This window comes from Pteronotus mesoamericanus, unplaced genomic scaffold, assembly GCF_021234165.1.
Source record: "Pteronotus mesoamericanus isolate MK-2021 breed Mesoamerican mustached bat unplaced genomic scaffold, CSHL_Meso_final contig_2, whole genome shotgun sequence".
In the NCBI taxonomy this organism is placed as follows: domain Eukaryota; kingdom Metazoa; phylum Chordata; class Mammalia; order Chiroptera; family Mormoopidae; genus Pteronotus; species Pteronotus mesoamericanus.
Window position 1 is genome coordinate 1,984,722 of NW_026555084.1, and position 24,814 is coordinate 2,009,535.

Sequence of the window (24,814 nt, forward strand, 5' to 3'; positions counted from 1 at the left end):
CATAGAATGCACATGCCACGTGTTGCACAGTGAGAAGCCCAGTGAACTTCACTGAATCATGTATGTACACAGTGGCTCTTTCTGGGTGGTGAGATTTCAGACGATTTTTTTTTCTTCCTTTTTTTGTTTATCTTCATTACTTTAAAAATAGAAAACCGGACTGTTTCTGAAGATCAAAAGAAAACATCTCCAGGGCATGTAAATCTCCTGGAGAAAGAGCAAGGCTAAAACCAGAATAAGGACTGACTTTTGGAAGGAAAATGTGTGTGCGTGGCGTGAGGGTACCCTGAAATCCTGTCTGACCACCTTGAGCAAGAAGTTCTGTCCCAGGCCTGGACTCCAGGGTCAGTCCTTGGGTTCAAATGTCAGCTCTGTCACTTACTAGGTGAGCCACTTGTGGCAAGGTGCTTAACCTCCTAAGCCTCAGTCTTCTTATTTATAGGAAAGAGATGGTGATAGTACCTGCTTCTAGGATGGTCGCCAGGGTTGAAGAATAGCGTGAACGGAAAACACCTCTCACAATGCCTGGCGCATAATCAGTGTTCACTAACCATTCGCTCTTATGGAAACCAGTTTCACACAATTGTAGTCTAAGTGAGTTAACTTTACCAGAATGAAGCACTAATGAACAGTTAGGGAGAAGGAATATGTAGAGGACAATTGGGCAAAAAAATCTACAAAAGCAGACATAAATACCTAGGCTCTGGAGCCCAAGTTGTGGGGCCTCCTGACCAGCTGACAACTCATTTGCATGATCGATGGACCCTTTTCTCTCTCAGGACCTGCCACTCACTGCCCCACTCACTGAGTTAGCTTGTCCCTCTCCTGGTAGCTGGGAGCAGGAAAGGTGAAATTGCCACAGGCATTATCTAGTAATTCCTGGAGAAAGAAAATGACTGAGAAGAACGGCCTAAGCGTCACCCACAAAGTGGGTACCCTGACAAAGCAGAATGAGGAATGTTTGGGGAGTGAAGCACGCAGGCTCAGAGAGCTCAGAGGCGTCAACCTCTGTGATGAGGCTGAGCGCCAGAGACAGAATGTGGACAATGCTATCGCTGTCCTTTTCCACTTTCATCTCTCTGGACCTGCAGGGGCCTTCAAACTCTTTTCTTGAATCACTGATACCATCATCCGTCTGCACTGAGGGCAGATCCCTAGGGGACAAGGTCACAACCTCATGGCTAAGAACCCAGACCCAGGAATTCCGGGCACCTGGGGTCATATCTAGTCCCTCCACTGAGTACTTACTTTCTCTGAGCCTTGGTTTCCCCATTAGTCCAGTAAGAATCCTGACGCCTGACAGGTTTGTTGTAAGGGTGAAATTAGATAACGCAATCTTGAAAAGACAGCAGAGAGTAGAGGTTAAGTGCACAGGGTGTGGGACCCGACTGCTTAAGCTCAGATCCCGACTCTATCACTAGCTGCACATCCTTGGGCATGTTACATAACCTTTCTGGGCCTCAGTTTCTTCATCTGTAAAGTGGAGATAATGATAGTTTCCACATCTACAGAGGAGGGAATGAAGGAATTCCAGCTTGGCAAGTGCTAGAACAGCACCTGGCACATCAGTGAGCACTTGGTAAATGAGTTGTTATGATTAATGCATGTAAAGCCCTCGTCATGGTAGAAATACAAGTTCATTAAATGGCCACTGTTATTGTGACGAGGTGCACTTTGCACAGAGAATTTTGTGCATGTTTACCTCCTGGAAAGCAATGAGAAAATGAAGACACTGAGGAAAACCTTGTCCACGGGTAAAGGTTACGGTCATGGCAGAGAGAATGCACTGTCCTGTTGCCGGGGCAGGATGCCCCGGGACCCCTGTGCCCAGCCTCTCTTTTGCCTCCAAAGGACCTACAATTCAGCCATCCATTCTGTGAACAAGTGCCCCTTAAGCACCGCTGGGAGCCCCAAGGAACACTGGGAGCACCCAAGGGGAGAATAAGACGGCTCTGGCCCTCGATGCCCTGGAGCTCATGGGGTAGTAGGTAGATATGGCCCAAACACACACACACACACACACACACACACACACACACACACACACGTGAGTGTTTAAGGACAGCTGCAGTTGGCATTGTGAAGTGTGTGATGAGAAGGGAAATGGGGGTCCTGACGCAGTCTAGCCCCGGAGGTGCACAGGCGGGAGGGCGGAAAGGCTGGGGTCTCACCCATGAACAGGAGTTGCCTGGGGCCACCTGGGAGCAAAGGAGGAACTGGCAGGCACTTACTGCTAAGGTCCTGCAGCCACTTGGCAACTAGCTCCCCAGGCAGGGGAACAGGCAGAGGGAGAGTGGGGTGGACTTGTTCAGAGACCGCCCCCCGCCCCTCAGAAACGCTCGGCTGGGTGGTTGGAATTTGGAGAGAAACCGAGGTCCTCGGGAACAGTGTTCTCAGTTGCGACTGTTGTCTCTTCCCTTTCAGACTCTCCTTACCTGCTGGCAAAGGCAGCCAAGTCTCAGACCCCGATCCCCGGGGCCAAGGGTCAGCCATTCTCCGCTTGGATTCCCAGAGGCTACAGCCATGGATCACTTTGCCTACATGTGAACTTGAGCCACGAGTAAACCACGACAGGGACTCTGCCATCTGCAGGCCTTCCAATGCCTCCAGCCTGTCCTGGTCACACCCCGCTGGGTTCTGTGAGGCTATTTAGGGAGATGAGTTTCCTTCACTAAAGAAAAGGGGCAGAGCATGAAAGCAAACAATGGCCCTGAGGGAGCGATCTGTGATTGACAGAAATGGGGACCGTTCCCTTAGGAACATCACGCATCCTCAAAGAAGCCAAGCCCCAGGTCATTGATTTCTTTGCCTGTTTACATGCCATGGAAAGAATATGTGTTTAAGTTTCCTGTAGTTTTACATGGGAAATTGATGCTCCGGGAAAGGAAGCCGTCTGTTCCAGACGTGGCAGGTTTCTTTAGGAATTCACACACTGAGAGTCTGGCACTATCCCCTAAATGGTACTTTTGTTGTCTTTTTGTTTAAGGTAGCAGGCTTTTCCCAGGATCAGAGCCGCCTGCCAGCCTCTCTTGATAAACAGCCCACCAGCTCTCTTGGTAGATTGGATGTTTAATAATTAGCCTAACTCATTGTTTATCACAGTGGCAATTATCACTGCAATGAAATAATATTTTAACTGCAGGGGAGGCATTACAGATAGCTCCCAAGTAGACTTGCCGGCTGGGAATGGCCCACACAGCTCCCTGTACTCAGAGGAAAGGGCCACTCCATCTCGGCTGGCAGGTCTTGGTGTCTGAGATGCCATTGTCAGATGCTGCTCCAAAGACCTAAGGACATGTGCCCAGGAGAAGTGTATGGTCCCAACCCTTTCCACTGAGGCTCAATGGCCCAGCAAAATATGAAAGTGCGGCCTGTGCTCCTGAAGCGGAACAGCCTGGAGTCAGTGGAGTTGGTGAAGCAGCCACACCACCGCAGGAGCAAGTCTCAGCAGGTGCGGTTCAAAGACGATGGGACAAGCAAAGTGCCGCCTGGCCTCCCCGAGGCGGAGGTCCATGCTCCTGAAGACCCAGTGGTGACAGGCAAGACTCAAGCACCTCGACACCATCACCTCCCCACCTACTCGCTCTCCTTCCCCAGGTCCCAGAAGGCAGGGGGCTTTCGGAACATCGCGATCCAAACTTCCCCTAGTCTCAGGAAGCATTTCCCAATTTTCAAAAGGAAGAGACTCACAGCCAGTAAGTCCCTGGTGGAAATGCCAACAGCACCCCAAAGTGCCATCCAGGTCAATGGCAACCTCTCTGAGCAGGACATTGTGTCTTCTGAACTTGCCTACTTAAGGCTGGCTCAGCATCTTGAGGATGGGCCTCGAAGGGTCAAGGCATCCCACCCATTTCTCCCTAGAACGGCCAAGGTGCAAAGCAATGGGCCTGTTAGCATATGCTTGGAAGCAGGGCCTTGGAGAGCCTCAGAGAAAGCGACAGCTGCCATTCAAGTCCCCGATGATATTTATCACAGTCCTCCCTGGGCGGCAAGGGAGCCCGCTTTCAACCAAGACGGGTCTGCAGGGTTGAGCAACCCCACCCACCCTTCAGTTGACCTGTGTCCAGGCGATGGGAGAAGAGCGCTGCCATCCGACTCAGAAAGATCCTCCTGCTGCTTAAACGCCACCAGCGGTGCCAACCACACGCCAGGCACGGGGAAACTTAAACCCGAATTGCTTTTGCCCAAAGACAACTCCAGTGACAAAGACTTTGGCCCACTATCATCTCTGTCAAAGGACACATGGGTTCCCTCACCTCCACGGACTCACAGTTCCCTGTCACCAGGCTCCCACGGCCAGCCGGCCCACCCCGGAGGGGCATCAGACTGTTCTCCATCGAGCAACCACCACCAGGAGCTGCCATCACTCAAACCGAACGATGCATCAAAATCTGCCCCTGCGCATCAGGAGCAGGCCGAGAAGGCCCCCGCCCCGCCAGACGCCCCGGCGCCTCACAGTTGTCCCGGAAATGGCCAGCCCCCATCCTCTCTTCCAAGGAGGGAGACCAAACTTCAGGGCAGCAGGGACGTTGGGGGGATTAATCAAATCCACCTGGCACGGGGCGAACTCTGCGACCTCCAAGGCAGGCTGCAATCTGTGGAGGAATCTCTGCACTCGAACCAAGAGAAAATTAAAGTCCTTTTGAATGTAATTCAAGACTTGGAGAAAGCACGGGCTCTCACAGAAGGGTAAGGTGAATTTTTTTAATATTAAAAATGACTGTGTTAAGTCATTTGACAGGAGAGGAGCAGAGAGAGAGAGAGAGCATTGGTTTCCACGAGTAAAACGTCCCCCAAATGTTGAGTTTCTGTTGTTTCCCCCAATCATAAGCAATGTCCTGCCTTTATTCCGACCTGGTTCCATTTGGTCCTAGGCTTTGGTGGATTTCCATGGCTATTTGTTTTTGTTTCCAAATATCAACAGACTGGAGATAGGGGACAATGAAGCAGTGGGGTCAGAAATGATTATAAGACGGGGGTCCAGTTGATAAATGATGGGGGAGATGATAGCAAACAGGTACCACACCATCCTCGAAGCAAGTCGCTGCTTTTGCACAGTAGTTTAGTCATCTGTGTTTGTCTCGAGGGGGCCACCATGCTTACTGCTGACCTTGCCCTCCACTGACTGCTTTCATGGCGTGGGCCAGTCTATCACTGACCAACTCAGTAGGAACTGAAATGAGATCACAATTCTGCCAAGAAAAAAATTCACGGAATGCTTTCCTGGGTGACTCAGCACCAGCCTGGGTAGGAAAAGGCAGCTATTTATTTAGGTGTGGAGTGCTTGTCCCTGGGAAATGTGCTCCCAAAAGCCTGAGAGGGAGGGATGATGAAAGCTCATTAACAAAAGGGTGGGAGAGGGAAGAGGAAATTAACTGACATTTGCTGATATGAATCAGCATCAGCACTGCCTTACAAGGAGGCAGCACCAGGGAGTGGGGGGGCGGGGAGGGGAGAACAGAGAGAAATGCACTGAACTGAGGGGTCAGGAGTTTAACCACCTCCCTTCCATTCATTTGCAAAGTCCCTCAGTTTCCCCTCTCTCCAAGGGGTAAGAATAGCTGACTCATCTCCCAGCTATTGCATGAAAAAACCCTCAGGTTTGAAAGCCCTCTAGAAACAGGAGGTCCTATTCTAATGGGTTTCTTGTTTAGTTGTCATGAGCATTTATCCATGAAAAGCCAAGCTTCAGAGCATGGCTCCCGGTAAGGGGGCAATGCCCCACTGCACGGAGGAGCTGGTAGGATGCATGCACCCCACGGGGCTTTTGCCCATAGCTTCATCCAGCAAACTCTCTGTCTTGCAGGCGCAACTTTTATCGAACGGGCCAAGACCTCAACAACTGCAGTACCTGTCAGAACACAGCGTGCATCATATACAGGTACCTGGGTCTGTGGAGCACAGAAGCTGCGGGTCCACAGGACACTTGCGTGCACTCTCTTAAGATGCAGAAAGTCAAGAGAGAGGCAAAGACAGAAGGCCTTTCAATACCCGCGACTTAAACGTCCAGGTGTTGAACTGTGAAATGTTAACGCTTGGTTCTAAGGCAGGCATGGCTTTGTTTTCTTACAATAAGGTCTATGAGCAAATCCTTTGGATAATGATCCCTACACGTACTGAACACCAAGTGCAGGCACCTTATAAAGCTCTATGTGCACATTTGCATCTCATTTCAAAATTATTCCTTATGAGGTGGGTGTGGCTGTCTTCAGGGAAATCCAGCCATGTGGCCCAGGCCACATACAGCATTTTCAGAGAAGGGACCCAGCTCAAGACTTAAGTCCAGGCCTTTCTGACCCCAAACCCCGAGATGTTGATTATTCCACCACAGTGCCTCTTTCTCAATGGTAGCTATCACATGCCAAGCACTAACAAGGTGTCAAGAAACATGCTAAGCAGTCTGCATTCCTTCCTAAGTGCATCACTTCCTTCCAGTTTGGGGCAAGGTTGCTGCAATAAAGTAGATTTTTATAAGTAATAGAAGAAAAACATTATGTTGTAGCGAGAGCACCAAACCTGGAGTCAAAATCCCCGAGTCGGATGTCTGCTAAGACGTCTGGGGCTCAGTTTCCTCATCTATAGAGTGGAAACAGTTATCCCTACACAGAGTTGCCACAAGGAGCAAGTGAGGTAATATAAGTAGCTGCCTTTGTAACTGCAAAGCTCTGTACAAATCCAAGGGCTTATTACTGTTATTACTAGAGAGATCAATGCCCCCGTAGCTGGAAGCCCATTTCAGCAGCACGGTGGAAATGCAGGTCAAAAGCAGTCATTTTGGTTGATGGCATCTAATTTTGACAAAAGTGTAGGGTTTTGCTTTCTCTGTTACGCTTCTCTCTGAGATGGAGAGGGTAGCCTGATGGGGTTGTCTGCGCTTTCTTTAAAATTCGTCTTCTCTCCTTAGCAGAATCCCGAGACTTCAGCACGGTAAGGGTAGGGGCGCCTGGAGGTTAGAAGGCTCCTACATTTAGGCAGGGCCTGGGGCATTGTTTCATTGAAATGTCAATTCCTTACACCTAGCAGCCACGGAACTACACATTTTCACCAAATGGCAGAAACTTCAGGGCTGAGCACAGAAAATGTCCTTTAACTCAGTGTAAAATTAAAAAAAAAAATCCCCTCAAAAAAAAAAAAAAGAACCCTGGAAAAGCTTGTGACATTGGAAAGTATAAGTAGCTAGTCCAGTCTCATCAATTGCTACATTTTTGCCCCCCCCTTTTTTTCACATCTCCTTTCTTAAGCAAATTCCCTAGGCTCTAGGAGGACAAAAATTATTAAATGTCTAGACAGCTAAAGAGAACAAAAAAACTATTCATTATAAACAATAATTATTTTTAACTACTCCCCATTTAAATTTTGGATAGTCCCTCTTCATAATCAGCCAGAGGATGTATTTTTCCATTACCTTACAGTGACTTTTTATTTAACTTATGTAAATGAAGAGGACAAATGCTTATTTCCCAGGCCACTGTGGGTGTCACGGCCTGGCCTTGGGCAAATCACTTCTGGCCTCTGAGTTTCCTCATCTGAAAAATGAGGGCCTTTAATTAGATGGTCCCTCTGGTCCCTTTCAGTCCTGACATCCTAGTGTTCTGTGCTGAATTAAAAGTGGCAATATTTGGCTAAACTGTGACTTTCCCACCGGTCTGAGACTGTTTGCATCTTCCTAGTGGCTACTTCAAACATCCCAAGCAAACGTTTGAAATTAATTTACACCCCTGGAAGGGTTCATAAAGCTTCTTGCACACATCCCTTTCCAGTTTCCCAAGAGGGACAGCCGTTGTACACATCCACTCCTCATTACCATTCAAAGCCAGACTGCTCTTCCAGACAGTATCTATATCCTTGTATCTAAGCCATTGCGAAGGAACAGGCAATTAATTTGATGAAAGCAAAGAGATCAGAAAAACATCTCCACCATAGTAACAGTGGGAAGATGAGAGTTGTCCCTCTTTTTTTTTTTTTTTTTTTTTAACATTTCATGTGACTTCAAACCCGGTGTTGTATCTTAGAAAGTCAGATCCTACAAGCTAATGAATAAGCGATGCGAGATCCTCCTCCGTGGGCCTTGCCGAGCAGCGGCCCCTCTCCGTGATGATGGATGGGTCCGGCGCACGTCACTGTGCATAAGGCACGTGGGCACGTGAAGAACTGCCTCCTGGCTCTTCTTCTCTGCAGATGTTGCTACTAAGTTAACAACACGTAAGCTTTTCTGAGTGGCCCCATTGGCCGCAGGCTACAGCTAATGCTACTTACTTCCATCAAGACATGCGGGGTCATCAGTTCTGCCCAGTTCACGCTCTCTGCTCCCTGCCCGCCCCCACCCTGCTCTCCTTGGCTTCCTTCCTACCACAGGCCACTTCCATAGATCCCATCTGACCAAGAAGCATGGCCCCACACAGAAGCCTAAGGACTCCATGCACGGCCCTCAGGGGCTCCCTGGAGACCTCTTACATGGAGGCAAATGGACTCCTTTGAGTTTTGACAGGCTCTTGGGGAAGAGGATAGACACTGGTTCTACGCCTCAAGCTGGTTCCAGGCTGTTTAGTTCCCGGTCACGCTCCCCACTGATCCTTAGCACTGATTCTAGGACAAGTTTCTCAAAGGGTTGGGTAAGAGCCACATATGGTGCCCAAGATTAAATAATATTGAATTACTGAGTGAGAAGGCTGTTCTCTTTCCAAAGTTATTTCAGTCCTTGTGATTACCTAGAGGGGAAAATTGGAGGTTGGTGCCAGAAAGTCTTCAAAACTTTTTGAAGACCTATCTTCTTTGCCAAGAGAGAGCGGGTCTCAGATTCATAGCCGCAGGCAAGCAACAGCATCTAGCCAGATTGTAATCACTTTAAATTATTTTTATTGAAGCTTTTAATTTTTAAAACAAGTCTCCCTAAATATTCATTGTAAGTTGGGCAGATCTCTATTTTCAAAAACAGCGTTGCCTGTTTTATAAAAATCATTTGCACAAATGTTTTTAAGCTTAAAAAGAAAGTTGACTCAGAGAGGAACGACATTAAGTAAATAACTGGTGTGGGGAGTTTCACAGGAGCCATGAACTTCAGCACGGACACTGAAGTCTGAGAAGTGACGCCCTGAGGAATCGGCTCCCTCTGCTCTTCTTCCTAAGCCCCGGCCTCCCTCCGTCCCCCACTGCAGCCTCCGTTCCTCCAGCCACTTCTCCCCGCCCTTCATCTCTACAAATCACTGCCGAGCCTCTCTGGAGGACTTTGACTCCACCAATCTCCGGGGGGGAGAAATCTGCTTGGTTTAAGTTGAAAAAGGCATCAAATGTTTTAAGGGAAGAGAATAGGAAGTCTTTCTCAGAAAAAATTTCCATCTACCACCCGAGCATGTTGCTTAGGAAATGGAAATAAAGAGCATGGTGCGAACTTCGCGTTTTTAATGGGTGAAGGGAGAGGTTGACCATGTGAGATTTGAAAGGTGCTAGAGAGGATGGAGACAGAAAGGCTGTTGTTGGTCTGGGGGTCCACTTGGACAGGCTGTCTCCTCTTCTCATCCTTAGCCTCTTTTCATGGTTTCAGCTGTACTCATGGATTTGAACTTCTGTCTTATCACACTCTGGTTTTCCCTACCTCTTTCATTAGCACACTCTCTCCCTCACTTTCTCCTAACTACAGGGATATGTAAACTAGATATTTCCACCTTAATATCTCAAAGGCCTCTCAGATGCACCAGTTTTGATTTTCAGAACTTATCACAAGCAGTCTCTCCAGAACACAGGCCAAAGCCTTGCCGCTGTGTGCCCTGCAGGAGAGAAGCCAGGCCGTCCTTGTTCCAAAGAGCTGCTGGGGTCACCTGGGGTCACACGGTTGGTGGTGCGGGAGGCTTCCTAGAGTTTTCTTTCTATGGTTAAGCTTTTTGGACACTGGGTCTTGGCCTCACCTGCTACTTAAAGCTATTGGCTAAACGGAGAATAAGCTTATTCCATTAGAAATGTAATGTGCACTCGGGCCTATGGGTTTAGCAACCACCATTCTGCCTAAATTATTTAGTATTTTCTTCCGGTCTGCTTAGGATGCTCTCCCAGCATGGAGCCAGGTGAGCTGGGGGAGGCATGGTTTTCTCTGTGGCCAACCCTGAAGTCTGCAGGGAAAAATACCGACATGGCACACAGCGTCCCTGCTCTTTCTAGCAGTCACAGGCCTATTTGCAGCTCTTGCCACATTTTAGCACAGACTGGGCAGTGCTCGTTTCAATTGTTGGGCCATGAATGTTACAGAAATACCCACCAGCCTCCCCAAAACAACCGCCTCCAAACAGAGCCCAAGCTGCCTCTTTAGGAAAAAGGCATAAAGTTTGGGGTACGTGTGGCAATGTCTCTGGGCCCTGAAAGGTTGATCCCCAAGACATTTGCCTCTAGTCCCTGTTTCTCTCAGGAGTGCGCTATCCCTTTCTTCTTCTCCCCAGAGTGTAAGAGGAAAGGAGGAGGATTTACAGCATCAGCAATTTATCGGCAATAAAAATGAAACCTATTTTAATGCATTAATAGCTAAAGAGGCGGAAACATGCCATAAATATAAAATCAAGCAAGCTGAGAACTTCCCAGGAATAACAAGTGGGTGGCTGCTGGCACAGACGCTACAGCTGACCACAGAATGACCCAATCTTTATTTCTCTATCAAGTTAATGTAACAATCATTACCATTTGTTGTCCCAGGCACTGTGCCAGGCATTTTTGCTAACGCTGTATATGCAGCATCTCATCTCAGACTCCCAACAACTCGAACATATGAGTATGGTTATTATTCCCATTTTACAGATGAGGAAACTGAGGCTCAGAGAGGTTACGTGACTTGCCCAAGATCCAACAGAGCCAGGGCTTAACAGGTCCTGCTGCCACGGGATTTTCCTGTCCCTCCCCCTCTTACCTTTGACCTTGCCTAATCGGTGCACATGTGTGTTAAGGTTACCCAAGAAGACCTGTCCTTTCTGAGGGCTTACCATGAAGGCCTTCCCACCCCAGAGCCCCAGACCCCAGAGCACAGATGTGTTTCCGAGTTGGGGACCGGTGCGACGAATTCTGGGCTCAGTCCTGCTTACTCATGTGCCAGGAGGAGAAGCTGCAATTCTTTGAGGACCCATCGGCGGGCAGATGCCCTAGGAGAAGGGCTGCCCTTGCCAACGTGAAATGGCTGCAAGTTGTGAAGCGTAAAATCGCACCCTAAACATAATGAGCAAACTGGTCATTAGGAGAAAGTTTAGGGACGGTATCCCTTCTAGGCTGTGGGGGCACACTGCGGGCACTAACTGAAGTTCCTGCTGTCTCAGACTGGAATCCTTCCCCAAAGACACTTTCCAAAGTGATGTGATTTATCCAAGTGGACAGGAACCAAACTACCCCTGCTGCTGCTGTTGGTTCCAACTGCTAATTCCTCAGGAAAGAAAGTGGCAGGAGGTCCATAAATCGGTGGCGCCTGGGCTCGATGGTGCGAGGGGCCACGGAAACGCTCAGCAGAGGTGAGGGGGCAGGAGGGAGCTGGAAGATGTTTCATCTTCAGGGAGGCTCCACGGATCATTAGTTTCTCAGCCAACCTGCTCGGAGCGTGTGGTTTATGGCGGTGGCTTGTCACCGTTTCTCTTTATTAAAGACCAACACCCACCTGCTGAGAAGGAAGGGCAAAGGCCCCCTGCCGACCTGGGCAGCCTGCGCACACCCAGTGCCGCTGAGCCCACATAGTGCTGGGAGGGAGCCGCGCGCCTGGGCTCCCTTCCTCCCTGGGGCGCAGCCTCCGGCCAGAATTGCCCTGCACTCCGGAAACATTACTGTGGGTGGGCTGGTCTGCTGGGTCATAAAGGGTCCTCCATGCAGCCTGCTCCACGTGGGGTCAGGTTCTACAGGGGGCTGGGCGGTCATTTAGGTGCACCAGGCCTTAGTCACCACCACCTCAGGGTCCAGCCCACTCACATTAGGCGGCCAGGATCTCACATGGGCAAAGGTGACTGTGTTCTTCAGCACAGTCCACTGAGTGCAGCACCTGTGGAGCCAGGCAGTCTAGGCTCATACCCTGGCCCCATCTCTTATTCGTGTGTGTGCCCTTTACCTGCCCTTGCCTCGGTTTCCTCATTTATGGAACAAACACAATACCTGCCTAACGGGGCCGTGAGGATTACATGAGACAAGTGAGAATTACTAAGCTTGTGGTACAGTGTCTACAATGTAGATTTCACTCCATGAATGACAGTCTCCCTCCTCCTCCTCCTCCTCTTCTTCCCTCTTCCCCCTTCCCATCTTCTAATTATTATTATTATTCATTTAAATTGCCATGCGTCCTCACCGAACAGGATCCAGGTATCCTTTTGTTGTTTCCTCTTCTTAGAATAAGTCTCTGGTTATAGCCAGGCCCGGGGCTGCAACACTGAATCCCTCTTTAGGAAAAAAAGCACTAAAAGTCTAGAAACTGGGCTAAATTCTGATCATAACTCACAGTGTGACTTCTCTCCGCTGTGTTTGTCAGTTAAACGTGGTGACAACCTTCCCATCTTCCCGGGCCATCATGAGGATAGAATAAAGACACAGATCAGAAGGGTCTGCAGTTTGAAAGTGCTATAGGAAAGTAAGGGGCTTCTAGCATTCACTTGTTTCTATATAAAGTCTTCTCTCTCCTGGGCATGGCCCATCGGTCTGCCCAGCCAAGCTGCTGCCTCCCACTGCAGGCTCTGCTCGTGGCTTGTGCACAGGTGTATTTACCTACTTCTTGAGCCTCACGGTTTCTTCACCCAGACAAGCCATGACTTAGGCTCCCCGCTGCTTCCAGTCACCTGGAACAAGAGCCTTTTCCTCCTCACCTGGCACCATGGCTGCAGCCCCGACCTGTCGGCTAGATCAGGGAGGTTCTTTTGAGAGGGCCCCTGCGAGCCCTCCTTTCGTGGTTTACAGGCAGCCCACTTTCCAAAGGCCGCGGGGCACTATGCACAGGTGGCTCAGATGGCCAGGGCTCTCGGGCTCCCTTGGACAATGAATGGGGCAGCTGTGAGCCAGGCTGTCAGCTGTTCCTGAGGGACCTTGAATGCTACACAGTATCTCAGTGGCTTTGGGCCCAAATCCTGTATTGGAACAATTTCCTGCCCCCACCGGGAGCCAGGGCTCCACAGACCAAGCCCTCAGTACTCCTCTCCATCCATAGGGAACATGGGTGGCAGGAGATGGCGAGGGGGGAGGGGAGGAAGACTCAGAGGGAGAAGAAAGAGGGGAGGGGGGTTCCAAAAGCTACCGCTGTTCACCTTGATACCGAACCCAAGGCAGACAGCCATCCCCCAGAATCTACAAACTACCCTCTCCTTGAATTCTCACCAAGTAGACAATTTATTCCCTTTTTCAAGAGGTTGCTGAAGAGGGTGTGGGTCTGCTACGAAGGAAGTGGAGGGGTATCTTCTTTTCTGCACCCGGCTTCGAGATGAGAGAGCACACTGTCCCCTGCCCATTTATAAGGCAGCTAATACCCAAACAACATAGACTCCCTCTCCTCTCCTCCAAACTAAACAGTAGTTTGTCAAATGGAAGAGTAAGAAGGAAAGTGACAATTTTCCTTTATGTTAATAAATTGCTTTGGCCTAAAAAACATTAATCAATTTCTTTCCTAAGTGCACACACTTTTCTATACTCTGCTTTTTTGCCTGGCCTTGAAAAGAAAGTCACTTTCAATCCCTTTTCAATTGCTGAGATCAGTGGGGGCAGTTGCAAGAGGGGTGGGGGGATCATAATGGAACCCTGTGGCGTTTCCATAGAAACGTAGAGTGTATTCTTTCCTAAATGTACATGGGTAGGGGGAATGGGTGAAGAGTGATGTTGCTGGCAAGAGCTTAATGTATGAGTGAGGGGGTGAGACATTCAGCCCCTAAGACAGGAAGACAAAAGACTCAGAGGACAGTGCAGCAGGCAGAGACCTAACCGTATGTGAGGACATTTGACCTGTCATTGTGTCCCATCTGCACAACTACTCAGTGAGAGAGCTTTGTAACCCCTGTTCTCAGCCGAGTCTCAGGAAGAGAAGCAGCTTGCCCAAGCTCACCCAGCCAGTGAGAGGTGCAGCCTCGGTTCAAACCCAGGAGCGTTCCACTCAGTGCCCTTGCTCTGTGCTCCCTCTATACTGGGCTGCACTTTGCATTGTGATGATGAGACAGTTTCATGCTGCCTCCTGGCTCCGCGCCCCCCAGGCCTGCCAGTTCTGTACATTCTGGATTCACCCACAGCACTGCTATTCCTAATTGGTCTTAGGACACTGTTGTTGAGTCTTGACAGACCCAGGTGATTTGTTGTTGTTTGTTTGTTCGAATTATGAAATCAGAGAAATGTCACACACAAGGAGAAAAAGGAAGTTGGGTTTTGCGTATGTTCATATAATTTGTTAGAGGTGTATGGATGAGGAGCTGGAAAGTGGGGTAGTGGAGATAAATACAAAGTTTATTTTTAAAGCAGTTGTTAGTTTAGTCATCCGTCTCATACACTGAGAAGTAAGATCTACAAGAGCAGTATGCATGTCTGTCTGTCTGTCTTACTATTGTGTCCCTCAGCTGAGCACAATGTGAAGCCATGAGCTGGGTGAATGGATGGATGGATGGACAGATGGACAGATGGATGGAGGATAGATGGGATGTTGTATAGCAGAGAGCAGCACAGGAAATTCCTAGAATGAGCACGGGGCACCCGCTTCCTTTGACTCCCTCTGGCGGTCCAGGATGAAGGTTACTGACCTGGCAAATGCTGGGCTTTGGCTGGAAGGTCCCAAAAGCTCTTGGTGTTGGCTGGCATTTACTGAGGACAGAGAGCCACGGGGCTGCCAGTGCCAGGAGGCCAGGATAATGCCTGCCTGTCTGTCTACCACTCCTCCCCCTGCACCTAGCCCAGGGCCTGGCACATGAGAGATGGTTGAATGGTTGGTGAATGACTGGCTGAATACGTGGCGTCCAGCTCTGAGCTGAGCATTGGCATGTGCATTATGTCATTTAAGCTCACTGAGAATCCTATGAGTCAGCACCGTGCCCATTCTACAGGTGAGAACGCTGTGGCTTGAAAATGAAAACTGACTTCCCCAAGACCTCACAGCTAATCAGTTGTGGAGCTTGGCTTTAAAAATCACAGCCTGTGTTTCATCTGCTATATAGGTCACCCAGCTAGGAACATGTCCCTGTAGAGGGGACCAGGGAGGAACAGAGAGTAAAAGGACGTAAGCCGAGAACAAAATAATCAGACACTCCTGCCCGACATCCCTAAGCACTGACGCCATCGGTCTTTTTAGCTGCCTCTATTGCAGGAGGCCGGGTGACAGGCACCGTCTGGGGCCTTCATTAGTTGCGTGGCAATCACAATTCACCTTTTCAGCAGCCCTCAGTCTGACCCTGGGTCTCTGGGAAGTGACATAGTGACAGTAGACAAGAACAACTGCCCCTTTAATGCCAACTCCTTTCAGCCCTTGCTGGGAAGAAAGGCTTCGGCCAGTCATGCCACACCACACCACACCGCAGCGTGGCGTCTTCCATCTCGCACAGGAAACGTTTCATTTCTTCCTTGCTACACAAGGAGAACGCGCTGCTTTCATGGCCGCATTCCTTCCACAAGCCTACGCTGTGCTCCCCGTCTTTGGCCATCTGAGAGCCCTGGTGTGAGACCAGGGAACACACAGCTGGAACCTTCAGCATCTCCCTGCAAGTATCCTGCACAAGAACGCCTCCCAAAGTAAATGTCCTGGGGAGGGGAAGGGACAACTCAGGGCAGAGAGAGCCCGCCACAGCCCGCAGGCAAGAGCCATTCTGTCTGGCTCAGCTCTGCAGGTGCTGGGAGGGCGGAGCCAGAGGAAGGGGGCAGGCTGACAGTCCCTGAGGCTGCCTGCTTGATTCCCGAGCCCTCAGAGGTTGGGGGCGCGAGCACGCACTGTGCAGACCGGAGCCTCTGTACTCTGCCGTCCGGATCTCTGAATGCCTGGGGATCCCGGTCCCCGATGACAAGTCCTGTACACCTCACAGACCAGTGTACGGACCATGCAATGGAGTCTGTACAGGAACGACTCCAAAACACAAATAAAATAGCAAAAAGGAGATTAGGAAGTACCCATCACAGGAGTGTGTGTAAATGTGTCTGTACTGAGGACTGCTCGGAGGTAAGGGCATGTGAAAAGCAATCCAAGATATATTAGGTTGAGAAGCAAGACAAAGGCAAGACACAATATATTAGCAGGAACAATGCTGACGGTAATAACAGCAGCAATGGGAGCTAACGAACACAGGTGGAGGGCCTCCTCCATGCCAGGCACAGCTCCAAGGATTCCTTTAGAGTCTCTCACTTAATATACATACTCATTCCAAAGGAAGCCCCTGAGACATATGCTATTATGTTGTCCATTTTATAGATGAGGAAACTAAGGCGTCAGTTTTGTTGTCTCAGTATTATTTACATCTTTTATAATGAGGCAGTTTTCGTGCATAACATGTGTAAAAAATATTAAGAACTAGGAGCTTGAACCAAGGGTGAGGCAGGCTGGAGCGACGTTGCCCGAGCCCCTGCTGTCAGTCTGCCACATTGCACGCCTCGCTGACATTTCAGAGCGCCCCCAACAGGAAGGAGTCACAGGTGCCAATTCAATGAGGAGCCGGAGGTTCCGAGAGGGGGTACACTTTTTCCAAGGTCACACAGCCAGCAGGTGTCTGAACATCTGGGAGTAGGTGTCAAAGCGTATGCTCTTCCATATCAGTTGGGCCTTTGGTGATGCTGAATCAGGATGTGCTGATTGGGATTTACTTTCCTTCTTTTCTCTGTGTTTTTCAGTGTAGAATATGATTTTCGGCAGCAAGAAGGCAGGTTCCACGAAGTGCTGCAGAATCTGGAGGAGGCGGCACCAGCCGAAGAGCCCTCTCCCCCACCAAAGTCCCCGGCAGAACCCCCTGTTTCTGAGAAGCAGGATTTAAGGCGGAAAACTAAGAAGGTGAAGAAGAAATGCTTCTGGTGGATCTAGCTTGTTGGGACCATGCCCTGTGCCCTCCCCAAATACCTCCCCGAGGAGGGGGGGGGCTGCTGCCTGTAGGCCTTCCCTGCTGCTGAGCAAAGGCCCCAGGCTGTGAGCCACTCCACCTGCGAAACGGGGAAGACCCAGGGCTGGCCTGGCCGCTGCTGGACCCCCGACCACCAACCTCACCTGAGCGAGTGCCGCTGCTTGCTGAGGACTGCACGGACCCCAGAGCGACCCCTTGCCCAGTTCCCCATCACACACCACCAGGCCACATCCTGGGGTGCGAAGCCCAGATGCCCACCATGAGCAAAGCCCCCCTTGACTTCCCTACACCTCCAGGATGCTAAGCGCTTCCTTCTCATCCTTGGTTCATCATCCCAAAAGAAAAAAAAAAAAGAGAAATGCTGTGCAAGGCAGAAAGATAGAGGAGGGCTATGAACAGAGACAGTGGAAGAGATACGATGCACACACTGGCAGTTTTCTAAGATATGGGGAGGCACATGAGCACCACAGAAATGGGCCGGGCGTAGAAATGCAAGACGGCCTGGTGGGTTGGGTCATTTCCATTTTGAATTAGCCCCTTGATCCCAAACCAATGCCCTGTCATCTCATGCTGCCTGGCCTTCCAATCTGTGGCAGAGTCAGGTCACCGCAGGGGACAAGGAACTAGGAGTGGCTCTCCTGCAGGCGTATCTCCGGGGCCCACCTTAGATCATCCTGCTTCTCTGCCTGCAGCCAGCGGCTGCCTGGCAAATGGGTAGGACCTGGTTGCGGTTTGAATTTTAAGATCCCATGGTTAATTTTTTTTTTATTGAATTTATTGGGGTGACATTTCCACCATTAATTTCCCTGCAGCATTTAAGATGATGAGATCCAGCATCCTGTCTGTCCGTTTCATCTTACCAGTAACATAAATGAGACTGAGATAAAACATGACACGGATTCTCATTCATTTCACCCCCACAGTACTTTTGTAGATAGGTTCAAAAGTATATTAATCTACAGAATCTCCCTTCCTGGTGGCCAGGCAATGGTCACTTGATTGAAGCAGCAGCAGGACTAGGGATAAGGACAAATTTTTTTTCCATTTTAGTATTAAAGACATTTCCTTCCCAAATTCTGAATTCTTTTAAAGTCGGGCTCATTATTCTGACATGACCCCTGTACATGTGGGCCCAGTCACGCTTGCATGGCTGAACAAACTATTAACATAATATAATGAAGTAATCGCTACATACTCTTGGGGACGAGGGGTGGGTTGGCAAGGCTCAGAGTCCACGTTAAATTCCCTACCGGCCTGTGGTTGGATGGATGCTGATTAGAAAAGGGATCCTAAACTCAACATGGCATTCAACGAGGAAGGCGTTTCATGACCCCCTCAGGTCCCGATCAGCTGTCTGAGTTAGAGCATGCAGGGTATAGCATCCTGTGTGAACGTGGGGTGAACGTAGCCCACTGCAAAGGGAGAGGAACTGGGCAAACCCCCTGCCAGTGGCCTCCGCCCTGCCACAGTGCTGCAGTGCAGAAGCTATTTCGGTGAGAGCGAGAGGGGAACTTGGCAAGGAATCTCAGCTTGCGCTATTTAAGTCTTGGAATGTCATTCGAGATGCTCTTGTTCTGTTTCTAGTGTAATGTTTAAACCCACAAAATGAGATTGGCATCCATAATGTTAAGTTGGAATTAAGATGAATACACTTGTCATACTTAGGAAGCCACATTTCATAAGATATGCTACCACTGGCTAAAAGCCACAGGTCTTTCTGTACCCACACAATCCACTCTCAGTTGGCCCCAACAATGGAAAAGAACAGCACAGAGGATAATCCAATAAGGCAAAATCATGTGGGATCTCTTATGTAATTTGATCTTATAGTAGAGCTTCCATCTTAATTTGCTTTGCTTACACTAATTTTCAAATTAATTTATATTCCTGGGCAGCATGCTAGAATGAAAACAACTCTGTTCTGGGAATTAAGAGACCCAGGCAACAGAAGGGCCGAGTCCACTATCCTTTGACAAATCGTTTACGTTTTCAGGGCCGGTCTGTCCATTCTCAAATGGAGACATAAACACCGACCCTACCTGCTTTATAAGCTCTGTACATGGTCCTACATCAAGTGAGCAGAATGACCCAGGGCAGAGCTGGACCGTTTGCCAAAGTTAGTCTAGAACAATGAAAAGGCATTTGAGGTCACTCTCAAAGAAAGTATAACCCAATCCTTGGGTAACTAAAAAGCGCATGTTTTTATACCTTTATGTTGAGTTGGGGGCCTCAGATAAGCCCTCAACTGAAAAATGAAATAGGGTAGAAAATGTTGCCATTTTTAGAAATACAACCAAATGAGACTGTACTGATTCTATACCAAAGCACAACACAGCATTGCTCAGGCCACCAACCTGAAACTGGGAAGGAAAGCTCTTCTGGAAACTGAGTATTTAAAATCGTTATGAGGGAAAGGGATTCGGTAAATACCTTCCTGCTAATGAAAATGATCATCTCTGTTTAAAAAACAAAGCAAACCCCATATATCATACATATGCCAAAATTCTATCCCTATCTACTCATGTGAAAATCACTTCTTTGTAAAATATTATGTAACATCTACCATGATAATCTACACAAACGCTGTACTTGAGGTTATATGGTTTTATGGAGAGAGATTAATTTAGCAAAAATTACTTTTATAGAATGGAAGGAAAAAAGACTGATACATCAACTTAAGTTGCAGGAGTTTATGTAGCTGCTTTCTCTGTAGTTAAGGAAAATGTGTATTCACTATACTTGGAACTTAATACCAGCTCATCTGTAGAGCACCTTCTTAAAAACTATGTATAATGTAAGGTTTTGTAAATTTCTAAACTGTTTTAAATGGGATATTATCTTTTGCAATAAACTTACATATTTTTCCTAGGTTTTAAGACTCCATTACTAGCTTGGGTTGATTTGGGTTATAAAATTCACACTGGAGAAGGATACGTCAATGGTGCTAATGACAGGGATAGCTTTCATTATAATCTCTTCTATACATTTCCCAGGAAGACAGAGAAAGCACAGACTCGGACCCGCCCAGGAAGAGCCTTCGCTGGCTGCCTTCACCGCTGCCCGCACCACACGGGCTGCCCCCACACATTCTCCTGGCACCGGGGACCCCTCCGTCAGTGTCCCCGGCACAGTTGTCTTTGCACAGATATTTGTATCCTCCTTGGAGGAATGTATTTCTCTCTCATTAGCCTACAATCTTCCTGAGATAGGAATCCTGCTTACTTTTGCTCACCTTTGTATCTCCAGCACCTGCACAATAGGATTCAAACATTGTTGCAGGAATAAGTTAACGAATGAATTGGGTCCAGTGGAGAGACGTGAAGAAAAGAGTCCCAGAGCGTTTCCTTGTCTATCAGTGCTCACGTGGGGATGGGCCCGCTGGTGTGTACGGGCTCTTTCTACGCTCCCAGGAGGATCCAGCCTCCCACAGATCCAGACCGTCAGCAGCTCCTGCGCCCAGGGCTTCTGTTGCCACTGGGGTCCACATGTTAACCAGGGCCCAGGAACACCAAGCCACTACTCTCCACCCACCCCCTGCCCCCCGCCCCCAAGCCCCCAACACCTTTATCCAGAATACTGACAGCCCACTTAACCTTGCTTCAGAACAAATTGCCACCATAATTAAATCCTAATGCTTTTTGCACAATTTACCAAGATACTGCCTTACTGTATGAAGGGGAAAATTGGTTTTGAAATTAAAGCAGATTGTTAACTATTTTTGCTGCAATGTTTCCATTAAAATGCCAGAATTTATTACATGTGACCTAGTCCATTTCAGACAGAATGCAATTTAAAGGAGACAGGGTCTGTTTAACTGAAGAAGCGTTTTGGGCGGAGCATTTTGCCTTGGCTTAAACCACAACTGAAATGAAAAGACAATAAACATCACACCAAAGGATTATTTTCTCCAGAGCAAATAAAAGCTTTATTATTATGAATGTCTTTCACAAATTCTCAGAATCCATAGCTATCTTACATTAAATTTCACTCAAATGAAACTTGTATTTTTCTTCCTGGCAAAAGGTCAATAGCTATATTTTAAGTCATCAGCTAACACGGTGACCTCGCGTGGGTGCTTGGGCTCATTGCCCAGGTAGCACACATGACGCTGTGATACCCTAGTGATATTGACAACACAGTCTTCTCTCTCCTGAGCCACATGATCTGATCCAACATATTTTTATTTACTTATCTTAAAGATTTTACTTATTTACTTTTAGAGAGAGGGGAAAGGAGAAGTAGAGGGAGAGAAACATCACTCTGCTGCCTCTCTTACTCTCCCTGCCTAGAGGACCCACAACCCAGGCATATGCCCTGCCGAGGAATCAAACTAGTGACCTTTGCTTTGGGGGGCAGCGCCCAACCCACTGAGCCACGCTGATCAGGGTGACCGAGTCACTTTAATTGTTGAAACCAAGAGTGGTTCACATGGCTGTTCCATTCAGCACACCAAGCCTGACCGCACCCAATCCCACATGCACAGATCCGGTGTGGGTGATGGAGGAGAAGGTATGGGTTGTTGTCATTGTTTTCTGTTTGCTTGTTTGTTTCAAGATTTATATATATATGTGCCTTCTCTAGTAGGGGATCGAAGAGAGCACACCCAAAGCCGTGGGAAGCACCAACGTTCACAAACTCAGCCCGCTGACCTGCTGGGGTTTCCTGAAATGGGTCCCGCCCTCTTCTCTACTCTACACATCCACTGGCTCCACGGAAACGTCTCAGATGAACCTAGGTCCACAGTCACTGATTTCCCAGTAAGCAGCTACTGACTCCCTTCTCTGCGCCAGGCCAGAAAACAACGGATGCTGCCCTTGCTCACTGTGGCCCACTGTGGGTAGGGGGTCCGGAAATAAGCACATGTCCCTTTCTGATCCGCCCACCTGGACACCATGCCCCTCCTTTTTTGACCCTCTCAGTGCTGTCCTTGTTATCCTCTTGTGATGATGATCTGTCTTAAAGGATGGCTCTTTCTAGTTTTCTCCCCACTTCTCCACTGCACACTGTGTCCTGAGAAGAGGAACTGCTTTCCTTACCTTGTGAAATGTGAAGTCCAGAAGGTCTTTAACTGAAACGAAATTCTCCACCACGAGCCCCTGTCCGCTGCGCGCAGCCCAAGCACTGGCCTACTTTCCCCTGTAGCTTCCCAGTTCTAGATCCAGCCTCCTCCCAGCTGCCTGGGGGTCTCTCTTAGGCACGCATCAGGCCCTCCCATTCCCTGGCTTTTTAAAAACCTTATCTCTAATCACCCCCTCCAACACCCATCCCCCCCTCCACCATTCTAGAGCATAAAATTCCTCCCACAGCAAACTCTGCGATCTGACACCACCCTAGCATGCTGCATCTAACTTCCTACAGCCCCGCTTTCTCCTGCAACTTTCCAAATGCCAGAGGCGGTGCCAGACACAGCAGTGATTTAGCACACATTGTCCCCTCAGCCGGGGACACTGTTCCTCTACCTGTCTACCATGGAAAACAATTTTCATTTTGATGGAATACATGAATGGTAGCTATATCACTATGACTTGTGATTTTTTTTTTTTTTTAAAAAGCTCTAGGTTCTTGGAGTTACAACAGGCTATTACCAGATGACTTGCTTCCATTATCTTATTTACTCCTAAAAAAAAAATTACCATGAGTTTGCTTGTGATTACTCCCATTTTCCAGAAGGATACTGAGGCTTGGAGGGAGATAAGTAATCTGTCAAAGTCCGCAAGGATGAGGTGGTGAAGGCTGAAGTTCTTTCAAGGTCTGCCACATTTGGAAGCTTGGGCCCTCAACTCCCGTGCCAGACAGCAAGTTGCAATTTAAATGTCACCTCCTCTCTGTAACTGTTTCTGATCATCCCCACCCCTGCCATGGGATTAGTCATTCCGTCCTCTGCACACTCACAGCGCTTTTGCAGGCTGCTGCTTACGTGGCCTTGGCATTTCTTCTGCCGGTCTCTCACACTCATCTCTACCGGGAGCAAAGGCCTGAGGGGCAAGGATTGTCGCCTACATCTCTGGGACCCTCCAAGTGTTTAGCGCATTGCCTGAGGTGCTGTAAATGCTTCCTGCAGGCCGGTTGAACGAACTGGGAGAAGATATGGAGATAAAACGTCCAGGGTAGAGAGACAGATCAGAAAGAGACCGGCTGTCCTCACTTCTGCCCCTGGTTTTCTGCACAATTTTAAACAAGTACCTTCACCTCCCTCCCCCACCTCTGCCTTCAAAGTGGAACCATCTGGCTTCACAGGCTGGTTAGAAGAAAAGTAAAATTATATACATGAAAATGCTTGACTCTCTCATTAACTCCTTTTTTTTTAAAAAAAAAAATAGTGCTTAAGGTTTTTTTCTTGATTATAAAAGGAAAGCAAAATAATTTTAGAAAAAGTGAAACTATAGAAATGTACAAATCATGTGTCCTTTAAGCAGAAGATGCCAACATAATTTTAGCCTCAGTACATGGTCCCTGGGTCTGACTTCTGGGAGAACCAGGGCCACTGGTGAGGGACGACATTTCTTCCCTCTCCTGATCTTCAGGGTCCCCGATGACTTTCCTGTTGTTGCTGCTGCATTCCTGTAATGCTCCCTCTATATTTAAGTCATAGAACTTCCTCATATTATTAAAAAATACTCATAAATATTTACTGGCTGCACAATGCCATTCCTGTATGAAAGTAGCATTCACCTACAGAAATGGGTTCTGGATTTGAAGGGTCGCTTGACAGAATTGATTCTTTTGAGCACTTAAGAGGGCCAGTGCGCCAGGCAGGGACGACAGGGATGAAGGCCTGTGGGGAAGCCTCATTTGCAGTTGTCCCAATGGGGTTTCTCCATGGGCAGCTCCAGCCCCTCAGTGACATTCCAAGACGGACACCGTTACGGGATCCCTCCTTCCCGTCTGGGATTCGAGCCTTCGTAGCAGACGTATGGGGGCTGGTTTCATCTCAAGGGGCTTCATTCACAACCCAGCTGGAGCAACAGCTTGGTAATACTTCACAAATTCAGGAGCGATCCCCGGTCAAGACCATAAAATAGCTTGTGATCTGATTCATAACACTTTCATCAAAGTAGGGAGAGGACTTGAGCACTGAAGGAGAATCGTGATGGCTCTTATTGACCAAGGGTCTGCTACGTGTGAAGCTCTGTGGTGTGAGCTTTACAAGTAAGTTGTTGACCAGTCCTCACCATGGGTCGACAGGTAGTAACCATGGGCCCCATTCTGCAGAGAAGGGAACTGAAGGGCAGGATTGTGAAGACACTTTCTAGCTGTGAAATAAGGCCTCTTCACTTCTTTTGAGAAAAGAAGGACCAGTTCCCAAACAGCAAAATCCTTTCAAACTCTAGATTTTCCACCCCAACTCCATAGTCCTCAGAAAGCAGTGCTGGGCATGCGGGTGCTGAGTCAACGCCCAGATGGCAGACAACCTACACCTCTAAATTTCCAAAAATTCTCCAAGGACAAGAAAAGGCTAGACTCTCTTTCAGTGCCAGGAAATGGGAGAGGAAATAGAGTGAAGGGTTAACTTTAAAAACACACTAACACACTTAAAATGACTTGCTCAGAGTCAGATCTGTCCAGCTCCACCAACAGCAGCCAAAAGGCACTGAGATATTCGGAGGTAATTTCATTAGGCTGACGACACACTGGTCCTGCGTTTCCTAGTGCTCACTGCTCAGTTCCCAAGCTCAGTCTCCGTCTCTCGCTCGCTGGGTACTGACAGCGGAGCTGCCCACCCGGTAGCTCGTGGAGGCTCACGCACAGGCGCCAGCTTCCCCAGGGCCTGCGCTCGCACCCTCTGCAGAAGCTCGGGCAAGGGTAGCTGA

The 24,814-nt window shown here is 48.6% G+C and overlaps 2 protein-coding genes across 2 annotated transcripts in view; one reads left to right on the plus strand and one right to left on the minus strand.

Annotated features, from left to right (window-relative positions):
* DOCK2 (dedicator of cytokinesis 2) overlaps nt 1-24,814 on the minus strand; it is a 358,186-nt gene that overhangs the window by 168,971 nt on the left and 164,401 nt on the right. The gene's annotated exons all lie outside the window — the stretch shown is intronic.
* Nucleotides 3,108-16,966, plus strand: INSYN2B (inhibitory synaptic factor family member 2B). Its single transcript, XM_054568065.1, has 3 exons — nt 3,108-4,689; nt 5,807-5,881; nt 16,780-16,966. Exons 1-3 carry the CDS (start codon nt 3,344-3,346, stop codon nt 16,964-16,966), a joined length of 1,608 nt encoding a protein of 535 aa, XP_054424040.1. The 5' UTR covers nt 3,108-3,343.

Coding starts and splice junctions, on each gene's coding strand:
- INSYN2B (XM_054568065.1), top strand. CDS start 3,344: ATGGCCCAGCAAAATATGAAAGTGCGGCCTGTGCTCCTGAAGCGGAAC. Junction 4,690..5,806: donor GCACGGGCTCTCACAGAAGG/GTAAGGTGAATT, acceptor TCTGTCTTGCAG/GCGCAACTTTTATCGAACGG. Junction 5,882..16,779: donor ACAGCGTGCATCATATACAG/GTACCTGGGTCT, acceptor TGTGTTTTTCAG/TGTAGAATATGATTTTCGGC.